Genomic DNA, 27244 nt, shown 5'->3' on the forward strand with positions numbered 1-27244 from the left:
TTGGAAAAGCTGTGATAACTTTCTATGTTCTTCTCCTGATCTGTGAGCATCAGCAATTCTTTTTCTCAAGTCTAAACTGATTTCTTTTGATGCTTTTTCAAGTGACAGCTCAATTCCTATATTTTATACTGTGTGTCCAAGCTTTGAGCATTGCAAAGTTTTGTGCTAACAAAAATGTCAGCTGTTAAGAGGGCTAATAATTTTGATCCTGGTCATTTTTGTTTTTTTGTGAAATTATTTTCTTTCTGTATGTAAAGTAAAATAATACAAGCATCTAATATAAACATCCAAAATAAAACTAGGATGTTTAGAATTGCTGTGTTGCAAATTCCTTGCTTTGTAAAAAAAAAATGCACTTAGGACATGTTTGAAGAAATCCATTCAGTTAAATTGTATATCCAGGGGGAACCTTAATGAGGTTTGTTTTTCTATGCATTCATGCTTTTAGTATATCACATTTTGCCATGGATTGTGAGTGCTAAGTGTCTTATCAGCTGCTGATGAGTGAGTCAGCCTTCTCCTCCTTTCTGTACTGCCCTGACTCTAATCCTGTCAACTGCTGCTGAGTAAATGCCTTATTTTGATCTCTGTTGTAAACAGCAGTATGTTTGTGTGTGACATTCTTTTAGCTGCTGACCGTGAACCCAGAGCATCGTTTCTCAAGCCTGTCTGACATGCAGACGTCTCCCTACCTCACTGATGTCAACTGGGATGTCGTGCATGAGAAGAAGATGGTGGCTGGATTTGTTCCTAACGTCAGTACGAAGCAACTGTCAACGTACTACATAAACACACATGTACTATACATCCTAATGCACACACAGGCAGTCCGTCATGTTAGTTTGGAATGGGCTTGTGGAGTAACTAAAAAATGCAAAAGCACGTCCGCTTCTTCAGGCAGTTCCAGAGCAAGTTCTCTGTATTTCTGGGTGCATGCACACGTGTGTTCATAAGTGTACGTGCATGTCAGCATGTACTTTGCTGCCATTAACCACAGGCTTGGGAGGTGGGGTGCAGGGGAAGCAACTGCAACACTCCAACCGCCCGGATTCAGGAAACTGCTAAAGTTTGGGCAGATGGGTTGAGATATTTTTGCATTTGGGGTGAGGAAAATAAAAAGTTTTATATATTAAAAAATACCAAGAATAAGAAGTCTGCTTCAAGGTAGTGTTTGACTTCTACAGTGTGGATCAAGACATCGTAATGGCTAAACCTGCCATTTTTCACAATCTGGAAGGTGTGAAATTGAAAACTTTAAATCAAATCAAATTCCCTGTGTGAAACATTGCCACATTACACTGACATGGCAAAGAGGTCTTTCTCATGCTTGAAAAGGCTCAAAGCCTACGAGGTCTACTATGGGCCAGGATAGGCTCTCAGCATTAGGGCTTCTGTGCATTGAAAGAGGTCAGTCCAACAGGGTGGACATTCACACTATTGTGGATGTACTTGGCAGACGAAAGGAAAAGGACAGAATGTTCTTCTAATTATTGCTATATAACCTACATGTACCAGTGTAACACAGATTTTCACCAGATTCTTATTTGTGTAGCTTTTCCAGTTGATGTATTATTCACACCACATCTCATGTCAAATAATACGAGGTCTATTAGAAAAGTATCCGACCTTATTATTTTTTTCAAAAACTATATGGATTTGAATCACGTGCGATTACATCGGACAAGCTTGAACCCTCGTGGGCATGCAAGAGTTTTTTCACGCCTGTCGGTTGCATCATTCACCTGTGGGCAGGCTTTGAGTGAGCACTGGTCCACCCCTCCCATCGGAATTCCTTTGTCTGAAAACGTGCTGAGAGACTGGCGCTTTGCTTTATCAAAATTTTTTCAGAAACTGTGAGGCAGATCCGAGTGGACATCATTCAAGAAATTCAGCTGGTTTTCGGTGAAAATTTTAAGGGCTGATGAGAGATTATGGAGTGTTACTGTCGCTTTAAGGACTGCCCACGGAGCCGGATGGCGCCGCGCTCCGAGCCGCCGTCGTCAGCCTGTTTCGAGCTGAAAACTTCCAAATTTAAGCCTCTGTTGACCCAGGACGTCGTGAGAGAACAGAGAAGTTTCAGAAGAGGTCGGGATCAGCAGTTTATCCGGACATTCCACTGTTAAAGGAGATTTTGTAATGAAAGACGTGCGGACGGTTTCGCGCGTCGGCACCCAGCTGCTCATGGCCCGGATAAGACAATGTATGCATGAACGCAGTGAATAAAGAATAGACTAGCCTACATGGTTTCGCTAAATTTCTTTTAATTTGTAACGAACATAATTGGTCTTTATTATACACAGTGGCGGCGCCAAGGGGGAGCTTGGGGGGGCTTAAGCGCCGCCCCAATATTGAGTCAAGGCCCCCCCAATAATTCTGCCAATAATGTGAATAGCGACTCATATTTGTGGATCTCAACTGCAGTTTTGTGCTGAGAATGTCTCAATATTGCGTAACTGAGCAAAGTGATAAATGTGTGTTTGGTGATCCACCAATGCTGAATCACCCTTCACAAACAGAATCTTCAGTTTTGCAAATAAACATTTATTTGTAAAAACCCACACACAAGTTACAAATCAGAAATTTGTGTTTGTGGATCACAAAGCACGTGTACAAATCAAAGGATATTTGTAAATCACCCTCCATAAACTTCACTTATCTTTATAATTTTATTACTGGTAAATTTTTTAATTGATTTAAATGAGATATACTTATTATCTCACAGGAATATATCACAATTTATCTGGGAACTATTTTTGTGCAGGAATTCATCAAGCACATCGGCCGCAACTGTGCACTAACACAGAATATACAGAAGCTGCATATCGTTGTTTGGTTAAAATGAGCGTCCACTTCCTGAGCTCGTGGCACGCATGAGAATATGGTGGAGTTAGCAGATCACAAATTGTGTTAAATTGGCAATAAATCTTTGATATAGACGATTTGTGTAAGGTTGATTCCATGGATTGTCTTGAGCACTATTTCAATGAATTCAGTGTGTATACCTATGTGCAATGTTTGTATACCTATGTGTTACTGAACTTGCAATCATTCTAAGTGATGTGTGTGCATTGGTACCACATTTTAAAGGAGCACGACTGACTAAAAAATATACCTTGGTATTTATAAAGCAATTTACTATATATTGTTCAGTTCGATGACATAATGTGGAGGCCCTCCAACTTTTACCCCCCCCCCCCCCCCCCCCCCCCCAAACAAAAATTTCCTGGCGCCACCACTGTTTATACAAATGTGTGCGGTAATTTAAACAATTCTGTGGGTTTCTGAAATTCGGGGGAAATTGGGTGTTGCTCCCCCATGTAAGCCCCACCGCCTATGCTGTTAACTGTACCTGATTTATGATCCAGTGTGTGTCTAAGTCTTTTATCATGTCTCTCCAACAGAAAGGTCGCCTTCACTGCGACCCCACCTTTGAGCTGGAGGAGATGATTCTGGAGTCACGTCCACTTCACAAGAAGAAGAAAAGGCTGGCCAAGAACCGGTCACGCGACAACAGCAAGGATTCACAGTCTGTAAGTGGGACCATTATCTGCTCTGGTTATTGTATCATCCAAAAGGGTTCTGATAATATTTCAGTCTTTGCAGTGATGCAAGTTTTCTAGAAATTACCATATTACTAGTAATATACTGCTACTTATTCTGTTGATAAGGTGTGCTTGACTACTGATGGACCATATTAAAGAAAATTTAAACCATATATAGCATTAGCGTGAGTAAATAGCATACAGTTCAGTCCAAAAGTATTTGGCCCCTTAGTATTTCACATATTTTAATTTGTTTATTGCCATTTCAAATACAACCCCAATTCCAGTGACATTGGGATGTTGTGTAAAATGTAAATAAAAACAGAATACAATGATTTGCAAATCCTCTTCAACCTATATTCAATTGAATACACCACAAAGACAAGATATTTAATGTTCAAACTGATAAACTTTGTTGTTTTTGTGCAAATATTTGCTTATTTTGAAATGGATGCCTGCAACACCTTTCAAAAAAGCTGGGACAGTGGTATGTTTACCACGGTATTACATCACCTTTCCTTCTAACAACACTCACAAACAAAGATGGGGTGAGGATCACCACTCGCTTGGAACCTTTCCTGAGTAGATAACCAAAAAAAGCACCAGGTACCAGGTACTATCCCGAATGGAAAAGCAAAAAAAAGGGATAGAGTCGAGCCGAGCAGCGCAGAGTAGTACTAGTTCTGTGTATTGGAAAAGACAGTTAACTGCAAATCACTAGAGAGAACTGTGCAATATAGGATATAGAACTCAGCATCTGGTAGCAACTTTATCCTTGTAGCATCTTCATATGTGCAATATCCTTTGTCCTTTATTTAACTATTGCAGCATGGTGGCTTAGTGGTTAGCACTGTTTCCTCACAGCGAGAAGGTCATGGGTTTGATTTCCACCTGTGGCTTTTCTGTGTGGAGTTTGCGTGTTCTCCCTGTGTTTGCGTGGGTTCTCTCCGGGTGCTCCGGCTTCCTCCCACTTTCAAAAGACATGCAGGTTAGGTAGACTGGAAACTTTAAATTGTATGTGGGTGTGCATGCAGGTGTGAATGTGTTAGTTTGTTTGTTTGTTTATATGTGGCCCTGCAATACACTGGCGTCCTGTCCAGGGAGTACCCCGCCTCGAGCTCTAAGACTGCTGGGATAGGCTCCGGCTCCCTGTGACCCTTAATTGGACTAAGCAGTTGAAGATGTGTGTGTGTGTGTGTGTGTGTGTGTGTGTGTGTGTGTGTGTGTGTGTGTGTGTGTGTGTGTGTGTGTGTGTGTGTGTGTGTGTGTGTGTGTGTGGTGTGTGTGTGTGTGTGTGTGTGTGTGTGTGTGTGTTGTGTTGTGTTGTGTTGTGTATATGCAGATACAGAGACAGTTATCGAAAGTTTTGTTTTGTGTGTTAAACCCTATCTATCATTGTCACACACCTTGGACTTTTATTCTGTGCTTTTATTTATTCAGGCTGTGCACCGATATTTTGTTCTGTGACAGCATCTGTGATGTTTTTCACTGAATGACAATGAAAACGAGTCTAAGTTTAAGTCTAGACCCAGGCACTAGTCCAAAGTGTCTAAGTGAAGGCTTTTGCAGACTATCCATGTTAGTCACTATCACATTTACATTTTAATTAATCATAAAATCTGCACTTTATAAGTTCAGCAAAGGAAGCTGTTTACATGCAGCACATCACCTTAACAAACATTCCAGTTTGTTCAGAAGGTTCAGAGCAAAGATGGAATTTAAGATCTCCCTCCATCAGCTAAATACCCTGCATTCACTTGGATGGCAAAAAAACAACAACAACAAAAAACTAATTTTATCTTTTTCATGTCACAAAGTATTTTTTCTCAGACAAACTGATGTTTGTGTCCTTGATCAGACCAGACTCTAATGATGTCAGACAGATATTGTCTGTACGTGCTTAAAGCAGAAGTGAAGAGGACACAAACGCACAGATGATACACAGCAACTCTGTGCGTGTCTGATTGCTTATTTCAACATGCACGTTACATGGGAGCAGCGGCTTCTGGAGGGATTGAGCTGTGCAGCTCACCATCTAACATGCATATTTTTAGCCACAGAGTGCTCTGAATCTCAACATCTTTTTTGTCAGTTGTGAATTATTTCTGTTCTCAGCTCAGTAGTGACTATAAGACAGACTTTCAAACACTTTAGCTGCAGGCATCATGCACGTTCACTAAGTTGCCTTTTCTTTAATAAAATAGAAATCTCACATTATATTTTGTTGACGAAACTAAATGTTTGCATACTGCAAACTAGACTGTTGTTGATCTACTGATAAAGGATTAAAAAACCCTAACCCTATATTCACCCTTTCACACACACATTCACATGGTCTATGTGCTACCATGTAAGGGCTCAATCAACTTCACACCAGGAGCAACTTGGGGATTACAGATCTTGCCCATTGACCCCAAGTGGTTTTCCTGTTGTTGGTGCAATAATTCAGAGGTCATATTTTCACAGATCCTGGTGTGAAAGTTGAGTTTCACCTGAAATTTGATCATTTTGAGACAGATTTTCCAAAAGGTGCAAAAGGAACAAATTTTTAACTTATAACACAGCGTACTGTGGGCCACTATGAATTTTAGTACATTTCCTACTGGCTACATCTTTTTTTTTTTGGCTGAAATGTCATTAACTGTATCATTGGACAATCTAATGAGAAACTGGTACCATCTGTTAGTGTTATTAAAATATCTGTTATTGTCTCTCGTTCATTGATTCTTTCCCTCAAAAGGATATGTGTTTAACAATTGCAGGGTTTTGAAAGCAGTGCATACTGTACATGACTGCTGTTGTGTGCAGATAGTGCATTATTACATAGATTAAAAAATTATGAAGCCTTCAGTGCTGCTGTCATGGCCTGCAACCCTTCCACAATATGAGATTCTATTTTGTGTCAACCCAAACATCCAATTTGAGGAAGATTCACAAACAATTTATGGCGCATTTAAAAAAGGCAATAAAGACAAATGAGGAATGCTCTCTTTCTCATATATATATATATATATATATATATATACTGATCATCTGCAGAGGAATGGTCTATTTGAAGAGTTTCAGTCAGGTTTTAGAATTCATCATAGTACAGAAACAGTGTTAGTGAAGGTTACAAATGATCTTCTTATGGCCTCGGACAGTGGACTCATGTCTGTGCTTGTTCTGTTAGACCTCAGTGCTGCTTTTGATACTGTTGACCATAAAATTTTATTACAGAGATTAGAGCATGCCATAGGTATTAAAGGCACTGCGCTGCGGTGGTTTGAATCATATTTGTCTAATAGATTACAATTTGTTCATGTAAATGGGGAATCTTCTTCACAGACTAAAGTTAATTATGGAGTTCCACAAGGTTCTGTGCTAGGACCAATTTTATTCACTTTATACATGCTTCCCTTAGGCAGTATTATTAGACGGTATTGCTTAAATTTTCATTGTTACGCAGATGATACCCAGCTTTATCTATCCATGAAGCCAGAGGACACACACCAATTAGCTAAACTGCAGGATTGTCTTACAGACATAAAGACATGGATGACTTCTAATTTCCTGCTTTTAAACTCATAAAACTGCAGTTATTGTACTTGGCCCCACAAATCTTAGAAATATGGTGTCTAACCAGATCCTTACTCTGGATGGCATTACCCTGACCTCTAGTAATACTGTGAGAAATCTTGGAGTCATTTTTGATCAGGATATGTCATTCAAAGCGCATATTAAACAAATATGTAGGACTGCTTTTTTGCATTTACGCAATATCTCTAAAATTAGAAAGGTCTTGTCTCAGAGTGATGCTGAAAAACTAATTCATGTATTTATTTCCTCTAGGCTGGACTATTGTAATTCATTATTATCAGGTTGTCCTAAAAGTTCCCTAAAAAGCCTTCAGTTAATTCAAAATGCTGCAGCTAGAGTACTAACGGGGACTAGAAGGAGAGAGCATATCTCACCCATATTGGCCTCTCTTCATTGGCTTCCTGTTAATTCTAGAATAGAATTTAAATTCTTCTTCTTACTTATAAGGTTTTGAATAATCAGGTCCCATCTTATCTTAGGGACCTCGTAGTACCATATCACCCCAATAGAGCGCTTCGCTCTCAGACTGCAGGCTTACTTGTAGTTCCTAGGGTTTGTAAGAGTAGAATGGGAGGCAGAGCCTTCAGCTTTCAGGCTCCTCTCCTGTGGAACCAGCTCCCAATTAGATCAGGGAGACAGACACCCTCTCTACTTTTAAGATTAGGCTTAAAACTTTCCTTTTTGCTAAAGCTTATAGTTAGGGCTGGATCAGGTGACCCTGAACCATCCCTTACTTATGCTGCTATAGACGTAGACTGCTGGGGGGTTCCCATGATGCACTGTTTCTTTCTCTTTTTGCTCTGTATGCACCACTCTGCATTTAATCATTAGTGATTGATCTCTGCTCCCCTCCACAGCATGTCTTTTTCCTGGTTCTCTCCCTCAGCCCCAACCAGTCCCAGCAGAAGACTGCCCCTCCCTGAGCCTGGTTCTGCTGGAGGTTTCTTCCTGTTAAAAGGGAGTTTTTCCTTCCCACTGTAGCCAAGTGCTTGCTCACAGGGGGTCGTTTTGACCGTTGGGGTTTTACATAATTATTGTATGGCCTTGCCTTACAATATATATAAAACTATATAAAAAAATTGATTGATATATATATATATATATATATATATATAAAAAACATATAAATGCAACACTTTTATTTTCCCTCCCATTTTTCATGAGCTAAATCAAATCAATTTTATTTATATAGCGCCAAATCACAACAAACAGTTGCCCCAAGGCGCTTTATATTGTAAGGCAAAGCCATACAATAATTACGGAAAAACCCCAACGGTCAAACGACCCCCTGTGAGCAAGCACTTGGCGACAGTGGGAAGGAAAAACTCCCTTTTAACAGGAAGAAACCTCCAGCAGAACCAGGCTCAGGGAGGGGCAGTCTTCTGCTGGGACTGGTTGGGGCTGAGGGAGACAACCAGGAAAAAGACATGCTGTGGAGGGTTAAATGCAGAGTGGTGCATACAGAGCAAAAAGAGAAAGAAACACTCAGTGCATCATGGGAACCCCCCAGCAGTCTAAGTCTATAGCAGCATAACTAAGGGATGGTTCAGGGTCACCTGATCCAGCCCTAACTATAAGCTTTAGCAAAAAGGAAAGTTTTAAGCCTAGTCTTAAAAGTTGAGAGGGTGTCTGTCTCCCTGATCCGAATTGGGAGCTGGTTCCACAGGAGAGGAGCCTGAAAGCTGAAGGCTCTGCCTCCCATTCTACTCTTACAAACCCTAGGAACTACAAGTAAGCCTGCAGTCTGAGAGCGAAGCGCTCTATTGGGGTGATATGGTACTATGAGGTCCCTAAGATAAGATGGAACCTGATTATTCAAAACCTTATAAGTAAGAAGAAGAATTTTAAATTCTATTCTAGAATTAACAGGAAGCCAATGAAGAGAGGCCAATATGGGTGAGATATGCTCTCTCCTTCTAGTCCCTGTCAGTACTCTAGCTGCAGCATTTTGAATTAACTGAAGGCTTTTCAGGGAACTTTTAGGACAACCTGATAATAATGAATTACAATAGTCCAGCATGAAAAAAAGCAGTCCTACATATTTGTTTAATATGCGCATTGAATGACATATCCTGATCAAAAATGACTCCAAGATTTCTCACAGTATGTGGGGCCAAGTACAATAACTTCAGTTTTATCTGAGTTTAAAAGCAGGAAATTAGAGGTCATCCATGTCTTTATGTCTGTAAGACAATCCTGCAGTTTAGCTAATTGGTGTGTGTCCTCTGGCTTCATGGATAGATAAAGCTGGGTATCATCTGCGTAACAATGAAAATTTAAGCAATGCTGTCTAATAATACAGCCTAAGGGAAGCATGTATAAAGTGAATAAAATTGGTCCTAGCACAGAACCTTGTGGAACTCCATAATTAACCTTAGTCTGTTAAGAAGATTCCCCATTTACATGAACAAATTTTAATCTATTAGATAAATATGATTCAAACCACCGCAGCGCAGTGCCTTTAATACCTATGGCATGCTCTAATCTCTGTAATAAAATTTTATGGTCAACAGTATCAAAAGTAGCACTGAGGTCTAACAGAACAAGCACAGAGATGAGTCCACTGTCCGAGGCCATAAGAAGATCATTTGTAACCTTCACTAATGCTGTTTCTGTACTATGATGAATTCTAAAACCTGACTGAAACTCTTCAAATAGACCATTCCTCTGCAGATGATCAGTTAGCTGTTTTACAACTACCCTTTCAAGAATTTTTGAGAGAAAAGGAAGGTTGGAGATTGGCCTATAATTAGCTAAGATCACTGGGTCAAGTGATGGCTTTTTAAGTAATGGTTTAATTACTGCCACCTTAAAAGCCTGTGGTACATAGCCAACTAATAAAGACAGATTGATCATATTTAAGATCGAAGCATTAATTAATGGTAGGGCTTCCTTGAGCAGCCTGGTAGGAATGGGGTCTAATAGACATGTTGATGGTTTGGAGGAAGTAACTAATGAAAATAACTCAGACAGAACAATCGGAGAGAAAGAGTCTAACCAAATACCGGCATCACTGAAAGCAACCAAAGAAAATCATATGTCTTTGGGATGGTTATGAGTAATTTTTTCTCTAATAGTTAAAATTTTATTAGCAAAGAAAGTCATGAAGTCATTACTAGTTAAAGTTAAAGGAATACTCAGCTCAATAGAGCTCTGACTCTTAGTCAGCCTGGCTGCAGTGCTGAAAAGAAACCTGGGGTTGTTCTTATTTTCTTCAATTAGTGATGAGTAGTAAGATATCCTAGCTTTACGAAGGGCTTTTTTATAGTGCAAACAAACTCTTTTTCCAGGCTAAGTGAAGATCTTCTAAATTAGTGACACGCCATTTCCTCTCCAACTTACGGGTTATCTGTTTTAAGCTGCGAGTTTGAGAGTTATACCACGGAGTCAGGCACTTCTGATTTAAGGCTCTCTTTTTCAGAAGAGCTACAGCATCCAAAGTTGTCCTCAATGAGGATATAAATCTATTGACGAGATAATCTATCTCACTCACAGAGTTTAGGTAGCTACTCTGCCCTGTGTTGGTATATGGCATTGGAGAACATAAAGAAGGAATTATATCCTTAAACCTAGTTATAGCGCTTTCTGAAAGACTTCTACTGTAATGAAACTTATTCCCCACTGCTGGGTTGTCCATCAGAGTAAATGTAAATGTTATTAAGAAATGATCAGACAGAAGGGGGTTTTCAGGGAATACTGTTAAGTCTTCAATTTCCATACCATAAGTCAGAACAAGATCTAAGATATGATTAAAGTGGTGGGTTGACTCATTTACATTTTGAGCAAAGCCAATCGAGTCTAACAATAGATTAAATGCAGTGTTGAGGCTGTCATTCTCAGCATCTGTGTGGATGTTAAAATAACCCACTATAATTATCTTATCTGAGCTAAGCACTAAGTCAGACAAAAGGTCAGAAAATTCACAGAGAAACTCACAGTAACGACCAGGTGGACGATAGATAACAACAAATAAAACTGTTTTTTGGGACTTCCAATTTGGATGGACAAGACTAAGAGACAAGCTTTCAAATGAAATAAAGCTCTGTCTGGGTTTTTCATTAATTAATAAGCTGGAGTGGAAGATTGCTGCTAATCCTCCACCTCGGCCCGTGCTACGAACATTCTGGCAGTTAGTGTGACTCGGGGGTGTTGACTCATTTAAACTAACATATTCATCCTGCTGTAACCAGGTTTCTGTAAGGCAGAATAAATCAATATGTTGATCAATTATTATATCATTTACTAACAGGGACTTAGAAGAGAGAGATCTAATGTTTAATAGACCACATTTAACTGTTTTAGTCTGTGGTGCAGTTGAAGGTGCTATATTATTTTTTCTTTTTGAATTTTTATGCTTAAATAGATTTTTGCTGGTTATTGGTGGTCTGGGAGCAGGCACCGTCTCTACGGGATGGGGTATTGGGGGGATGGCTGGGGGAGAGAAGCTGCAGAGAGGTGTGTAAGATTACAACTCTGCTTCCTGGTCCCAACCCTGGATAGTCACAGTTTGGAGGATTTAAGAAAATTGACCAGATTTCTAGAAATGAGAGCTGCTCCATACAAAGTGGGATGGATGCCGTCTCTCCTAACAAGACCAGGTTTTCCCCAGAAGCTTTGCCAATTATCTATGAAGCCCACCTCATTTTTTTTTTTTTTTTGGACACCACTCAGACAGCCAGCAATTCAAGGATAACATGCGGCTAAACATGTCACTCCCAGTCCGATTGGGGAGGGGCCCAGAGAAAACTATAGAGTCCGACATTGTTTTTGCTAAACCCAAAGATCTAAAATATTTACTATATACACAAAATAACTATTTCTCTTAAATATTATTCACAAATCTGTCCTAAATCTGTTTTAGTGAGCACTTCTCCTTTGCGAAGTAATCCATCCCACCTCAGAGATGTGGCATATCAAGATGCTGCTTAGACAGCATGATTATTGCACAAGTGTGCCTTAGGCTGAACACAATAAAAGGCCACTCTGAAATGTTTGCTGTGTGGTGATATTCTCTCCTTGCCACCAAACACAGAAACGTCTGCAACTCATCAACAGCTTGGTGCTGCCAAAAGTGCTTCAACAAAGTATTGAGCAAAGGGTGTGAATACTTATGTACGCGTACTTATGTACGTTTAGTTTTAATAAATTTGCAAAAAAAAAAAAAAAAAATTTAATGTTGTCATTATGGGGTACTGTGAGCAAAAGTTTGATGGCTAAAATGAATTTATTCCATCTTGGAATAAGGCTGTAGTATATATATATATATATATATATATATATATATATATATATATACACACACACATAGTTTTCTGGCCTTTGGATAAAGATATTGAGGGTGATGTTGGTGTTAATGTGCAGGGTGTTGCCTCTGTGTGTGTTGACTGCTTGCAGGAGAATGACTACCTACAGGAGTGCCTTGAAGTGGTGCAGCAAGAGTTCATGATCTTCAATCGTGAGAAGTAAGAAAACACCAACAGGAACTTGTCAGGAACACTAGAAGGAGCAACACAGACATAATTCATTTCAGTTTATTTATATAGTGCCAAATCACAAGAAAGTCACCTCACATTGCTTCACATGCGTAAGGTCTAACCTTACCAAACTCTGGTAATCCAATTTAGAAGAGACAAAGACATGGATCAGTGTGTCTGTGTCAGCCATAGACAGGATTGGACAAATGTTTGCAATATTACGGAGGTGGAAGAAAGCAGTATTAGTGAGTTCTGTCACGTGTAGGACAACAGACAGTGTGGGAACATGGTGCTTCATTTTTTGCATTCTGAGAAACCAACATTTCTGTGTTGCTCCCAGTGACTCAAAACTTCACACATTTATGAGAAATGTTTTCTGAGAATGCAAAAGATAGAGAACCTGGGTCAGACTTAAAATATATTAACAGTTTACATGGCAGCTCTGCCATGTATGAAGAAAAAATGGCACCTTCAATTCAAGCTGCTTATTGATTTTGTTTATTAATTAAATTTAAGTAAACAGATTTTTTGTTGTGTTTTTTATGTGGCTCCATTTAGGACAGAATTGTATTAGGAAAACGAGGGCAATCTGAATCATATTGATTGAACAATGTCTTAGTTGTTAAAATACATGTAAAAAATAATAATAAATTGTTACTATTATTATTGTTATTATTATGTTTAAAAGAATCTTTAAAATTCTTCAAATGTAGACCTTTAATCTGGTGTGTGTGTGTGGGGGGGCATCACATCTGCACAGTCATTGTGAACAATACGTAAGAAAATGGACATCACAACAAGAAAAACCTTTTTTATTTGGAAAGTGCAGCCTAATTGGCCGGTAAGAAGGATGTGCATCAGAAGCAAAACATGCACCACTGCAAGACTGACAGAGTGCTGCATGTTCCCACTGCATGTTCATCACTGAGTTCATGAAATGGAATGAGGCACATGTGCACTGTTGATTATATGTGACTAAAATACTTGTTGCGTATTTAAAGTAAAGGAGAGTGCTCATGTGCTTTTAAAACATGCACAATGACTCTAATTACAGAGCAGCACTGACTCGCTGCTCAGCACTGCACATATGGAACAAAGCAAGAGGAAACACACCCTTATGTAGTGACTCGGTTTAATTATGCCAACACAGATCAGTTTAAAAAAAAAAGACCTGTTGGCCCAATTCTAATCACTTGGATCTGATACAGGACAGAAAGTGGAAGACACAGTGTGATACAGTTACATGGAGAAAATGTCTGTGCACAACGATGAGAAGTGAAGGAAGCCACCAAAACTCCCATGATCACTCTGACAGAGATACATGACAGCTGTGACTGGAGAAAGTGCACTTGGAGTCAAAGGTCACCAAGTGCAAACTCACAATGGTCCCAGTTCAGGTTCTGCACCCTTCTAAGGGCTGTGTCCCACAAAACTCTTCAGGCCTCAGCCCATCAGACACAGCAGAGGCCAGAAGAAACTGTTATGACTGTCTGGCCCAGTGACCATGTTGCATGTTGGGTCTTTAGATTTGGTCACTCCTACCCTCTGTCGCATGGCAACCTTGACATGTTCACCAAGCTAGTGTAGTGGATGTAACCCATAGGTTAGTAATAATTTTTAAGCACTATACTTATAAAGTTACATACACTCAACAAAAATATAAACGCAACACTTTTGGTTTTGCTCCCATTTTGTATGAGATGAACTCAAAGATCTAAAACTTTTTCGACATACACAATATCACCATTTCCCTCAAATATTGTTCACAAACCAGTCTAAATCTGTGATAGTGAGCACTTCTCCTTTGCTGAGATAATCCATCCCACCTCACAGGTGTGCCATATCAAGATGCTGATTAGACACTATGATTAGTGCACAGGTGTGCCTTAGACTGTCCACAATAAAAGGCCACTCTGAAAGGTGCAGTTTTGTTTTATTGGGGGGGATACCAGTCAGTATCTGGTGTGACCACCATTTGCCTCATGCAGTGCAACACATCTCCTTCGCATAGAGTTGATCAGGTTGTCAATTGTGGCCTGTGGAATGTTGGTCCACACCACTTCAATGGCTGTGCGAAGTTGCTGGATATTGGCAGGAACTGGTACACGCTGTTGTATACGCCGGTCCAGAACATCCCAAACATGCTCAATGGGTGACATGTCCGGTGAGTATGCCGGCCATGCAAGAACTGGGACATTTTCAGCTTCCAAGAATTGTGTACAGATCCTTGCAACATGAGGCCGTGCATTATCCTGCTGCAACATGAGGTGATGTTCTTGGATGTATGGCACAACAATGGGCCTCAGGATCTCGTCACGGTATCTCTGTGCATTCAAAATGCCATCAATAAAATGCATCTGTGTTCTTCGTCCATAACAGACGCCTGCCCATACCATAACCCCACCGCCACCATGGGCCACTCGATCCACAACATTGACATCAGAAAACCGCTCACCCACACAACGCCACACACGCTGTCTGCCATCTGCCCTGAATAGTGTGAACCGGGATTCATCCGTGAAGAGAACACCTCTCCAACGTGCCAAACGCCAGTGAATGTGAGCATTTGCCCACTCAAGTCGGTTACGACGACCAACTGGAGTCAGGTCGAGACCCAGATGAGGACGATGAGCATGCAGATGAGCTTCCCTGAGACGGTTTCTGACAGTTTGTGCAGAAATTCTTTGGTTATGCAAACCGATTGTTTCAGCAGCTGTCCGAGTGGCTGGTCTCAGACGATCTTGGAGGTGAACATGCTGGATATGGAGGTCCTGGGCTGGTGTGGTTACCCGTGGTCTGCGGTTGTGAGGCTGGTTGGATGTACTGCTAAATTCTCTGAAACGCCTTTGGAGACGGCTTATGGTAGAGAAATGAACATTCAATACACGAGCAACAGCTCTGGTTGACATTCCTGCTGTCAGCATGCCAATTGCACGCTCCCTCAAATCTTGCGACATCTGTGGCATTGTGCTGTGTGATAAAACTGCACCTTTCAGAGTGGCCTTTTATTGTGGGCAGTCTAAGGCACACCTGTGCACTAATCATGGTGTCTAATCAGCATCTTGATATGGCACACCTGTGAGGTGGGATGGATTATCTCAGCAAAGGAGAAGTGCTCACTATCACAGATTTAGACTGGTTTGTGAACAATATTTGAGGGAAATGGTGATATTGTGTATGTGGAAAAAGTTTTAGATCTTTGAGTTCATCTCATACAAAATGGGAGCAAAACCAAAAGTGTTGCGTTTATATTTTTGTTGAGTGTATTTATGATTATATATATGGAGCCTAAAAGTCCTAAAAAATTTACCAACCATTTTGGTCTTAACCTTCTTTGTCTTTCGGCTGTTCCCGTTAGGGGTCGCCACAGCAGATCAATCGTTTCCATCTCACCCTGTCCTCTGTATCTTCCTCTCTCACACCAACCACCTGCATGTCCTCTCTCAGCACATCCATGAACCTCCTCTTTGGTCTCCCTCTTCTCCTCCTGCCTGGTGGCTCCATCCTCAGCATCCTTCTCCCTATATACCCTGGGTCCCTCCTCTGCACATGTCCAAACCATCTCAATCTCGCCTCTCTGACTTTGTCTCCAAACCGTCCCACCTGAGATGTCCCTCTGATATGTTCATCCTAATCTTGTCCATTCTTGTCACTCCCAAAGAGAATCTCAACATCTTCAGCTCTGCCACCTCCAGCTCTGCCTCCTGTCTTTTTGTTAGTGCCACTGTCTCTAAACCATACAACATAGCTGGTCTCACTACTGTCTTGTAAACTTTCCCCTTTACTCTTGCTGATATTCTTCAGTCACAAATCACTCCTGCCACCTTTCTCCACCCACTCCACCCTGCCTGCACTCTCTTCTTCACCTCTCTACCACACTCTCCATTACTTTGAACAGTTGACCCCAAATATTTAAACTCATCTACTTTCACCACTTCTACTCCTTGTAACTGCACTAATCCACTGGGCTCCCTCTCATTCACACACATGTACTCAGTCTTGCTTCTACTGACTTTCATTCCCCTTCTCTCCAAAGTATATCTCCACTTCTCCAGACTAGACTCAACTTGCTCTCTACTCTCACTACAGATCACAATGTCATCTGCAAACATCATAGTCCATGGGGACTCCTGTCTGATCTCATCTGTCAACCTGTCCATCACCACTGAAAACAAGAAAGGACTCAAAGCTGATCCTTGGTGTAATCCCACCTCCACCTTGAATGAGTCTGTCATTCCGACTGCGCATCTCACCGCTGTCACACTATTCTTGTACATGTCCTGCACTACCCTAACGTACTTCTCTGCCACTCCAGACTTCCTCATACAATGCCACAACTCTTCTCTTGGCACCCTATCATAAGCTTTTTCTAAGTCCACAAACACACAATGTAACTCTTTCTGTCCTCCTCTGTACTTTTCCAACAGTATTCTCAGAGCAAACATTGCATCTGTAGTGCTCTTTCTCGGCATGAAACCATATTGCTGCTCACAGATCTTCACCTGTTTTCTAAGCCTAGCTTCTACTACTCTTTCCCATAACTTCATGCTGTGGCTGATCAGCTTTATGCCTCTGTAGTTACTGCAGCTCTGCACATCACCCTTGTTCTTGAAAATAGGAACCAGCGCACTTCGTCTCCACTCCTCACGCATCCTCTCACTTTCCAAGATTTTATTAAACAATCTGGTTAGAAACTCTACTGCCATCTCTCCTAGACATTTCCATGCCTCCATTGGAATGTCATCTGGACCAACTGCCTTTCCACTCTTCATCCTCTTCATAGCAGCCCTCACTTCATCCTTGCTAATCTCTTTTACTTCCTGATTTACTCTCACCACATCATCCATCCTTTTCTCTCGCTCATTTTCTTTATTCATCAACTCTTCAAAATATTCCCTCCACCTTCTCAGCACACACTCCTCACTTGTCAGCACATTACCATGTGCATTTTTTACCACCCTAACCTGCTGCACATCCTTTCCAGCTCTGTCCCTTTGTCTGGCCAATCGGTACAAGTCCTTTTCTCTTTCCTTACTATTCAACTTCTTGTACAGCTCACAATATGCCTTTTCCTTTGCTTTTGCCACTTCTCTTCTCACCTTACGCCGCATCTCCTTGTACTCCTGTCTACTTTCTTCATCTCTCCAACTATCCCAAAACGTTTTCGCCAACCTCTTTCTCATTATGCTTTCCTGGACCTCTTCATTCCACCACCAAGTCTCCTTGTCTTCCTTCCACTGTCCAGATGTCATACCCAGTACTGCCCTAGCTGTCTCCCTCACCACATCTGCAGTACTTTTCCAGTTATCCAAAATTGCTTCCCCTCCAACTAGTGCTTCTCTCACCTGCTCGCTAAATTTCACACGTCTTCCTCCTTCAGCTTCCACCATCTGATCCTTTGTTGAGCTCTCACTCTCTTCTTCTTCTTTACCTCTAAAGTCATCCTACAAACAACCATCCTATGCTGTCTAATGACACTCTCTCCTGCTACCACCTTACAGTCTGTGATTTCTTTTAGCTTGCATCTCCTATAAAGAATGTAGTCCACCTGTGTGCACCTTCCTCCACTCTTATATGTTACCCTGTGCTCCTCCCTTTTCTTAAAGTAGGTATTCACCACAGCCATTTCCATCCCTCCATTTTGGTCTTAACCAAAAAAAAAAAAAAAATTGTAACTCAGGGGATAGTTTGGGCCATGAAGGATAGACGTGTTGTTTCTTTTGTTTTGGGGGAAAGAAGGCTGCACATCAGCTGATTCATGCAGCCTTTGAAATGTGACAGCCTAATCATGGCACTTATGATGTGGTGGCCAACGACTGCAGCCTTAGAAGCGTGCAGCGACTGAAACGGGACACAGCCGATATCTCCACTGCAGCCATCAGGTGATAATGACCCTAAAACGTGTCAAAGGTCATGGTCAATGGATTTCCCATGTTATTTTCGCCATCATGCTTCATTATGCTGACTTAACTCAGTCATAGGTTTTTAGTCGTAGGTTTTAAAACCTACTCCTGTATATTACAGTAGTGTTCAATCAATCAATCAATCAATTTTTTTATATAGCGCCAAATCACAACAAACAGTTGCCCCAAGGCGCTTTATATTATTTATAGTGTTCAGAATAATAGTAGTGCTATGTGACTAAAAAGATTCATCCAGGTTTTGAGTATATTTCTTATTGTTACATGGGAAACAAGGTACCAGTAGATTCAGTAGATTCTCACAAATCCAACAAGATCAAGCATTCATGATATGCACACTCTTAAGGCTATGAAATTGGGCTGTTAGTAAAAAAACATAGAAAAGGGGGTGTTCACAATAATAGTAGTGTGGCATTCAGTCAGTGAGTTTGTCAATTTTGTGGAACAAACAGGTGTGAATCAGGTGTCCCCTATTTAAGGATGAAGCCAGCACCTGTTGAACATGCTTTTCTCTTTGAAAGCCTGAGGAAAATGGGATATTCAAGACATTGTTCAGAAGAACAGCATAGTTTGATTAAAAAGTTGATTGTAGAGGGGAAAACGTATACGCAGGTGCAAAAAAATTATAGGCTGTTCATCTACAATGATCTCCAATACTTTAAAATGGACAAAAGAAACAGAGACACATGGAAGAAAATGGAAAACAACCATCAAAATGGATAGAAGAATAACCAGAATGGCAACGGCTCACCCATTGATCAGCTCCAGGATGAACAAAGACAGTCTGGAGTTACCTGTAAGTGCTGCGACAGTTAGAAGATGCCTGTGTGAAGCTAATTTATTTGTAATAATCCCCCGCAAAGTCCCTCTGTTAATAAAAGACATGTGCAGAAGAGGTTACAATTTGCCAAAGAACACATCAATTGACCTAACGAGAAATGGAGGAATATTTTGTGGACTGATGAGAGTAAAATTGTTCTTTTTGGGTCCAAGGGCCGCAGACAGTTTGTGAGACAACCCCCAAACTTTGAATTCAAGCCACAGTTCACAGTGAAGACAGTGAAGCGTGGTGGTGCAAGCATCATGATATGGGCATGTTTCTCCTACTATGGTGTTGGGCCTATATATCGCATACCAGGTATCATGGTTCAGTTTGGATATGTCAGAATACTTGAAGAGGTCATGTTGCCTTATGCTGAAGAGGACATGCCCTTGAAATGGGTGTTTCAACAAGACAATGACTCCAAGCACACTAGTAAATGAGCAAAATCTTGGTTCCAAACCAACAAAATTAATGCCTCACAGATGTGAAGAAATCATGAAAAACTGTGGTTATACAACTAAATACTGGTTTAGTGATTCACAGGATTGCTAAAAAGCAGCAAAATAATAATTTTGACAAGTAAAATGTTTATAGAGAATTTAAATGTTAGAAAAATGTTAGAATTTAATAGTTACATTTATAAACAATGTAGGTTAGAAATTTCAGGTTTTACTGTTACAGTGCTGTCAACAGTTAAATCTGAGGTCAAGGAGATTATTTTACTTTTTATAAAACAAGTATTGATTTTCATTGAAGTCAAGAAAGGGTGACTATAAAGTGAGTTTTGTCAAAACAGGTATCATTGTCATGTTGAGGTGGCAGAGGGTTGTTGTCGGCAGCTGGGGAAAGTAACTAGTAATCTAACTTAGTTACTTTTACAATTGAGTAATCAGTAAAGTAACTAAGTTACTTTTTCAAGGAGTAATCAGTAATTGGATTACTTTATCAAGTAACTGTGGCAACACTGGTCACTGTCATTTTACATAATTATTGTATGGCCTTGCCTTACAATATAAAGCGCCTTGGGGCAACTGTTTGTTGTGATTTGGCGCTATATAAAAAAATTGATTGATTGATTGATTGATTGACTTAAGCTGACTGGAGCAAAGTGTGCAGGAAAGTAGAGCTAAGACCAAAAAATGTCCTCAGGCATCACTGCTGCATAAACGCACCGAGGGAACGCTGAAGATGAGGAACGTTTGAGTGCTTCTGTCTGCTGTTGCAGAATGTGAATTAAATCAACAGTGAAAAAGCCCAGAAATGACCAATTTACTTCTAATATCAAATCAAACCAGAACGCACACAGTGTGCCTGAGTCAGCTCACTTGTGCTGTTTTAAACACAGCCTTTAATTACCATGTAAATTATGCTGTAGGCAGAAGACCCACCCTGCCATGACTAAATATTAAACATATAATGTTTTATACATCAGGAAATGCGTAGAGTTCTTCATCAAAGGCTGCAAGTTTCACATTTCAAGGAATATGTTCCTCCAAAACTGCAATATTTGCTCAGCCATGCTCTAAATTATCATCTCATTTATTATTGACCAAGCCTTGCTACTGCAGTCTCACTGAAGTCTTATTTTATGCAATTGCTCTAATTAAAGGTCTTTTTTTTTTACAAGCCTATGGTAGATGAAGGCACAAACCGGAAATGGCACAAAAATCTCTGCAGTGGGAAAAAAGCCACAAACCGTTGTCATAAAAAGCTGTAAAAAAAAAAAAAAAACACAAACTGATGGTAGATGAAGGCACAAACTGGAAATGGCACAAAAAATCTCTTCAGTCCACAAACTGATGGTAGACAAACATAGACATTATAAAGAAGAGTTAGATGCTGCACCCCCAGAACCTGAAAGGTTTTAGCCATGCTCATGCTCCACCAAAGCATTTACTCAAAAAAAAAAAAAAAAGTCTGAAGGACCTAAATGACCTGGTGAGATGCTGAAGAGCTTTGCTCGTCACGTCTGCGACATATACATATCAAGAAAGGACGTAATATGTAGAGTTCTGCTCAGCACAGACTCAGGCACCTCCATGGTTTCAGCTGCTTATTTTGTTCTTCTGTGAGCTGCATACACTTGTATGTGACAAAGGCTCATTACACTCATGTGCAACAGCACATGCACAGGCGTTGTTTTTGAGCCTGTTCATCCATCTGTAAGTGAACAAAATAACTCCTAGAGTTTTGATCCCATTTGCACCAAACTTGGTGGAATGACTGAGGTTCGGCAAATGACAAAGTGATGTGATTTTGAGAAAAATCTGTTTGTTATAAGTCAAAGTCAGAGAAAGATCAACATTTGGGGGCTCTTTACAATGTCTATTTCAAGCAGCTGGTTAAAGACATGCCTGTGGTTACTGTGGGACACATTTATGAAATCATAAATCACATTTCTATTAGTCACATTACCTTTGACTTTAGGTGGCCTTGCAAGGTCAAACTCAAGGTCACTGTTTAACTTAAACAGTTTGAAGACAGTATGGATTAAACATGGAAGAAGTGTTGTGGGTTAGTAAAGGTTAAAGTGGTTTTATTCTGTACATAAAGGAGTGAAAGTTAAGGCCACACAGAACCGTCTATGATGGTAATCACTGAATCACAAAGAATGAGTGTCGGACGTGAGGCACAGGTCTCTGAGTGCCCCTGCTTGTTTGTTATTATCTTGTGTGTCATGTGTTTCTCCATCTGTCTGCCGATGTCTCAGGTTGAAAAAGTGTCAGGAGGGACAGTTGGAGGCAGGGGGCGACGACGCTAGTGGGGACGGCGATGGGGAGGCTGAAGGTGGAGCCACTGACGACGAGCCAGCTGAGCCCGAGCCTGAACCTGATCCTGAAACTCCAGAGGAGCCAGAATCCTCTTCCAAACTGAGCATGTGCGGCTCTGTGTGCTCGTCAGCCGGCAGCTGCTAGCGCCACATCGCCACACAGTGACAGTCGCCGTGTTTGTGGCTGCTGCCGTGTTTGTGCTGTGCCAATAGATACCCTCTCACCTCTCCTCTGTTGTAGCCAGGAGCAGAGGAGTGCACAGCGGGGGCAGAGACGAGCGGCAGGACCCAAAATGCCTCCCGCCCCCGGTCATTTCCCTTGTTCTTTTCTGTAGCAACCTCCCAGCAAGGCATGAATGAAGCCGAGAGCCGGCAGGTTTCCAGAGAGTGCCCGCTTTCCCGTGCATCCGAGAGTAAGCTCGAGTTTCTATGCAATGTTCAAGTACAGCATGACACGTATCATTTTCTAGGTGGTGGGATCACAAGCAGGAAGCTCCACGTGCATGATGACAACAGGAGCAATAGCAGCCCGTGGCTCTGAGGGTTGGTGGGTTTTGTGGCACTGCCTCCCCTCTCAGCCCTTCTGCTAAAAATCTGAAGATGACTGAATTATTCACCGGCTCTGTTGCCTGTGTAATCAGTTCACGCTTCCCCTCGGCGTCTGTCACGTAATGTGTGCCCTAATTCTGAAGAATTGTTTTACTCTCAGAACACCTTCCTCCTGTTGCGACACCCTGTGCTGGTGGCTGCTTGCACGTAGAGAGAGCGGTCCACTGTGATGCGTACAGCATTGTCAGCCTGGTTAAACTGTTGGAGTAATGCCTTTTGATGATAGTCAGTGTTCATCAATCAAATTGTTGCCATGGATGCATCATAACTCATAAATACTTAGTGGATTTTTCTCTTTTAAGACAATACTCCGTCACAACTGTTCCAGTGTAAAAAAGAATATCCCAGTTTTGCAATACAAGGCAGGGTATTAGGTTTAACATTGGATGTTGCTCTGTCACTTAGTATGTAGCTTAGTTTGAGAACCATTGACCTCAGGGTCAATGGTTCTCAAACTGTGAGACAGACTCTCTCTAAGGGGTGCAGGAGGAATTAACATGCAACAAAATGCAGTGAAGCCAATTCAGAAATTAAAGATAAAAGCGAGAAGACAACATTTAGGGGCCCTATGTTTTACCCGGTGCAAAGCAGCGCACAGTGCAGTGCAGCTGTCATTGCTCGTGTCCAGCCAAGATAATTGTCATTTTCACACTGGGCACTCGTGTTTATTTTGCAAAGAATTACTTAATATTTTATATATTACTTAATATTTTCCTTTACGTTACTAATGTGTGACGAATATTGAAATGTTCTTTTGGGAAAAGCATTACTGTTTTCTAACATCTCAAAAAAAAAAAACTTTCAGAAATGACATCTGGGAACTTTCAAGCAGATTCAGTTACAGTGCACCTGGAAAGTATTCACAGCACTTCACTTTGTCCACATTTTATTATGTTACAGCCTTATTACAAAATGGAGTAAATAAATTTTTCCCTCAAAATTCCACCCACACCCCATAATGACAACATGATTTTTTTTCTTTTGTAACCTTATTAAAAAACAAAACAAAACAAACAAACAAATAAAAAAAGAAATCACATGTACATAAGGATTCACAACCTTTGCTCAATATTTTTGGATGCATCTTTGGCAGCAATTGCAGCCTCAAGTCTTATTGAAAATGATGCAAGAAGTTTGGTGCACCTATCTTTGGGCAGTTTTGCGCATTCCTCTTTGCAGCGCCTCTCAAACCTCATCTGGTTGGATGATGAATGTCATTGCACAGCCATTTTCAGATCTCTTCAGAGATGTTGAATCAGATTCGGGTCTGGGCTCTGGTTGGGCCACTCGAGGACATTCATAGAGTTGTCCTGAAGCCACTCCTTTGATATCTTGGCTGTGTATTTAGGGTCATTGTCCTACTGAGAGATGAACCGTTGGTCCAGTCTGAGGTCAAGCGCACTCTGCAGCAGGTTTTCATCCAGGATGTCTCTATACATTGCTGCATTCATATTTCCCTCAATCCTGACTAGTCTCCCAGTTCCTGCCACTGAATAACATCCCCACAGCGCGATGCTGCCACCACCATGCTTCACTGTAGGGATGGTGCCTGGTTTCCTCCAAACATGATGCCTGGCATTCACGCCAGAGAGTTCAATCTTTGTCTCATCAGACCAGAGAATTTTGTTTCTCATGGTCTGAGAGTCCTTCAGGTGCATTTTGGCAAAGTCCAGGTGGGCTGTCATGTGCCTTTTACTAAAGAGTGGCTTCCATCTGGCCACTCCTCCATACAGGTGATACAGTGGAGACACGCACATCCAAAACACACAAAAAGGCGTGCAGGACCAAAAAAATATATCAAAGAGAGAATCCAAATGATCCGCACAGCCACAGTGCTCCAATACAAAAAAAATTTGATTTAAGAAAAAATAAACGTAACGTTTCGGGCAAGAGCCCTTCGTCAGACAGCATCTCCATGTAAAACACCTGTCTAAATATTGACATAATTGATTGCCCTCACCTGAAGATGAAGCAGAGCATTTGGTCATATTTCTCTGCTGCCAACATATTAACAAATTAATGAGAGCAATGAGATAAATCAGTAGGCGCCACAGCCGACAGACATCAAACAGAACAAACAAAGACACTAGTATAAAAAAACTCTTCCATACAGGCCTGATTGGTGGATTGCTGTAGAGATGGTTGTCCTTCTGAAAGGTTCTCCTCTCTCCACAGAGGAATGCTGGAGCTCTGACAGAGTGACCATTGGGTTTGTGGTCACCTCCCTGACTAAGGTCTTTCTCCCCAGATCACTCAGTTTAGACGGGTGGGCAGCTCTAGGAAGAGTCCTGGTGGATCTGAACTTCTTCCATTTACAGATGATAGAGGCCACTGTGCTCATTGGGACCGTTAAAGCAGCAGAAATGTTTTTATACCCTTCCCCAGATTTATGCCTCGAGACAATCCTGTCTCGGAGGTCTACAGATAATTTCTTTGACTTCTTAGTGTGTGCTCTGACTGTCAGCTGTGGGTCCTTATAGGTAGACAGGTGTGTCTTTCCAAATCATGTCCAATCTACTGAATTTACCCCAGGTGGACTCCAATTAAGCTGTAAAAACATCTCAAGGATGATCAGTGGAAACAGGAGGCACCTGAGCTCAATTATGAGCTTCATGATAAAGGCTGTGAATACTTATGTTCTTGTGATTTCTTAGGGGTTTCTTTTTTTATTTTTAATAAATTTGCAAAAATCTTAAACTTTTTTCAGGTCGTCATCATGGGGTATTGTGTGTTGAATTTTGAGGAAAAAAATAATAATTTCATCCATTTTGGAATAAGGCTGTAACATAACAAAATGTGGAAAACATCAAGTGCAGTGAATACTTACTGGATGCACTGTAAACCAGATTTCAGCTGCAGTTGTGTGTTAAAGTCAACATAATATAATCTTGTGTTGAGAGAAAATAGATCAGCATTGTATTAGTCTACATAACGTGTTACATATCAGTTGAGCCATAGAACCAGATTTTTATTTTATTTTTTGTATTTTCATCCAAAAATTGTGATTAAACAATTTGGTGTCGTCATTCAAATTTTAATTTATGTGGATTATCACTGAATACAAAAAGAGGATCAAACCACCACTAACAGCCATAGTATAAAATGATGACACTGTTTTTTTTTTTTACACACATGCACACACATACAGTGTGTATGTATATATATATATATACACGAGGGCTGTCAATAAAGTAACGGTCCTTTTTATTTTTTTCAAAAACTACATGGATTTCATTCATATGTTTTTACGTCAGACATGCTTGAACCCTCGTGCGCATGCATGAGTTTTTCCACGCCTGTCGGTGACGTCATTCGCCTGTGAGCACTCCTTGTGGGAGGAGTCGTCCAGCCCCTCGTCGGAATTCCTTTGTCTGAGAAGTTGCTAAGAGACTGGCGCTTTGTTTGATCAAAATTTTTTCTAAACCTGTGAGACACATCGAAGTGGACACGGTTCGAAAAATTAAACTGGTTTTCGGTGAAAATTTTAACAGCTGATGAGAGATTTTGAGGTGATACTGTCGCTTTAAGGACTTCCCACGGTGCGAGACGTCGCGCAGCGCTCTCAGGCGCCGTCGTCAGCCTGTTTCAAGCTGAAAACCTCCACATTTCAGGCTCTATTGATCCAGGACGTCGTGAGAGAACAGAGAAGTTTCAGAAGAAGTCGGTTTCAGCATTTTATCCAGATATTCCACTGTTAAAGGAGATTTTTTTAATGAAAGACATGCGGACGGGTCCGCGCGTTGGGACGCAGCCAGCGCGGTGCAGCGGCACAGGAAAAACACCGCCGTGTTGATAACCATTTGTAAAATCCAGGCGGCTTTTGATGGCTTTCAGTGGAGTGAGTATATGAGAAATTGTTTAACAGCTGGACATGTTCCAACATGTCATTAAGGCTTCCAACAGAGGTGTATTTCCTGTGGCGGAGTGTCACGGCAGCTTGTCAGTGGATGTTGAAGATTCATACGAGGTCTGTCCAAAAAGTATCGTACTTTTTTATTTTTTTCAAAAACTATATGGATTTGAATTACGTGTGATTACATCAGCCAAGCTTGAACCTTCGTGCGCATGCGTGAGTTTTTCCACGCCTGTCGGTTGCGTCGTTCGCCTGTGGGCAGGCTTTGAGTGAGCACTGGTCCACCCCTCCCGTCGGATTTCTTTTGTCTGAGAACTTGCTGAGAGACTGCCGCTTTGCTCCATGAAATTTTTTTCAGAAACTGTTAGAGACAGGCAGTTGGAAACCATTCGATAGATTCAGTTGGATATCGGTGAAGATTCTGTCGGCGTCACGCGGATTATGGACTGAAATCCGACAGGAGGGGTGGACCAGTGCTCACTCAAAGCCTGCCCACAGGCGAATGACGCAACCGACAGGCGTGGAAAAACTCACGCATGCGCACGAAGGTTCAAGCTTGGCTGATGTAATCACACGTGATTCAAATCCATATAGTTTTTGAAAAAATAAAAAGGTACAATACTTTTTGGACAGACCTCGTATCCCTGTCAGCAACATAGAGATGTTTAATTGA

The 27244-nt window shown here is 41.1% G+C and overlaps 1 protein-coding gene across 1 annotated transcript in view; it reads left to right on the forward strand.

The window, feature by feature from the left end:
- LOC117522784 (serine/threonine-protein kinase 32C-like) overlaps positions 1-12587 on the forward strand; it is a 189380-nt gene extending 176793 nt beyond the window's left edge. The window contains exons 7-9 of the mRNA XM_034184171.1: positions 630-755; positions 3402-3530; positions 12516-12587. Coding sequence (XP_034040062.1) covers positions 630-755; positions 3402-3530; positions 12516-12587 — 327 coding nt within the window. The remainder of the gene's footprint in view (positions 1-629; positions 756-3401; positions 3531-12515) is intronic.
- Positions 12588-27244: the final 14657 nt, after the last annotated feature.

This window comes from Thalassophryne amazonica, chromosome 13 (assembly GCF_902500255.1).
Source record: "Thalassophryne amazonica chromosome 13, fThaAma1.1, whole genome shotgun sequence".
NCBI classification, from domain to species: domain Eukaryota; kingdom Metazoa; phylum Chordata; class Actinopteri; order Batrachoidiformes; family Batrachoididae; genus Thalassophryne; species Thalassophryne amazonica.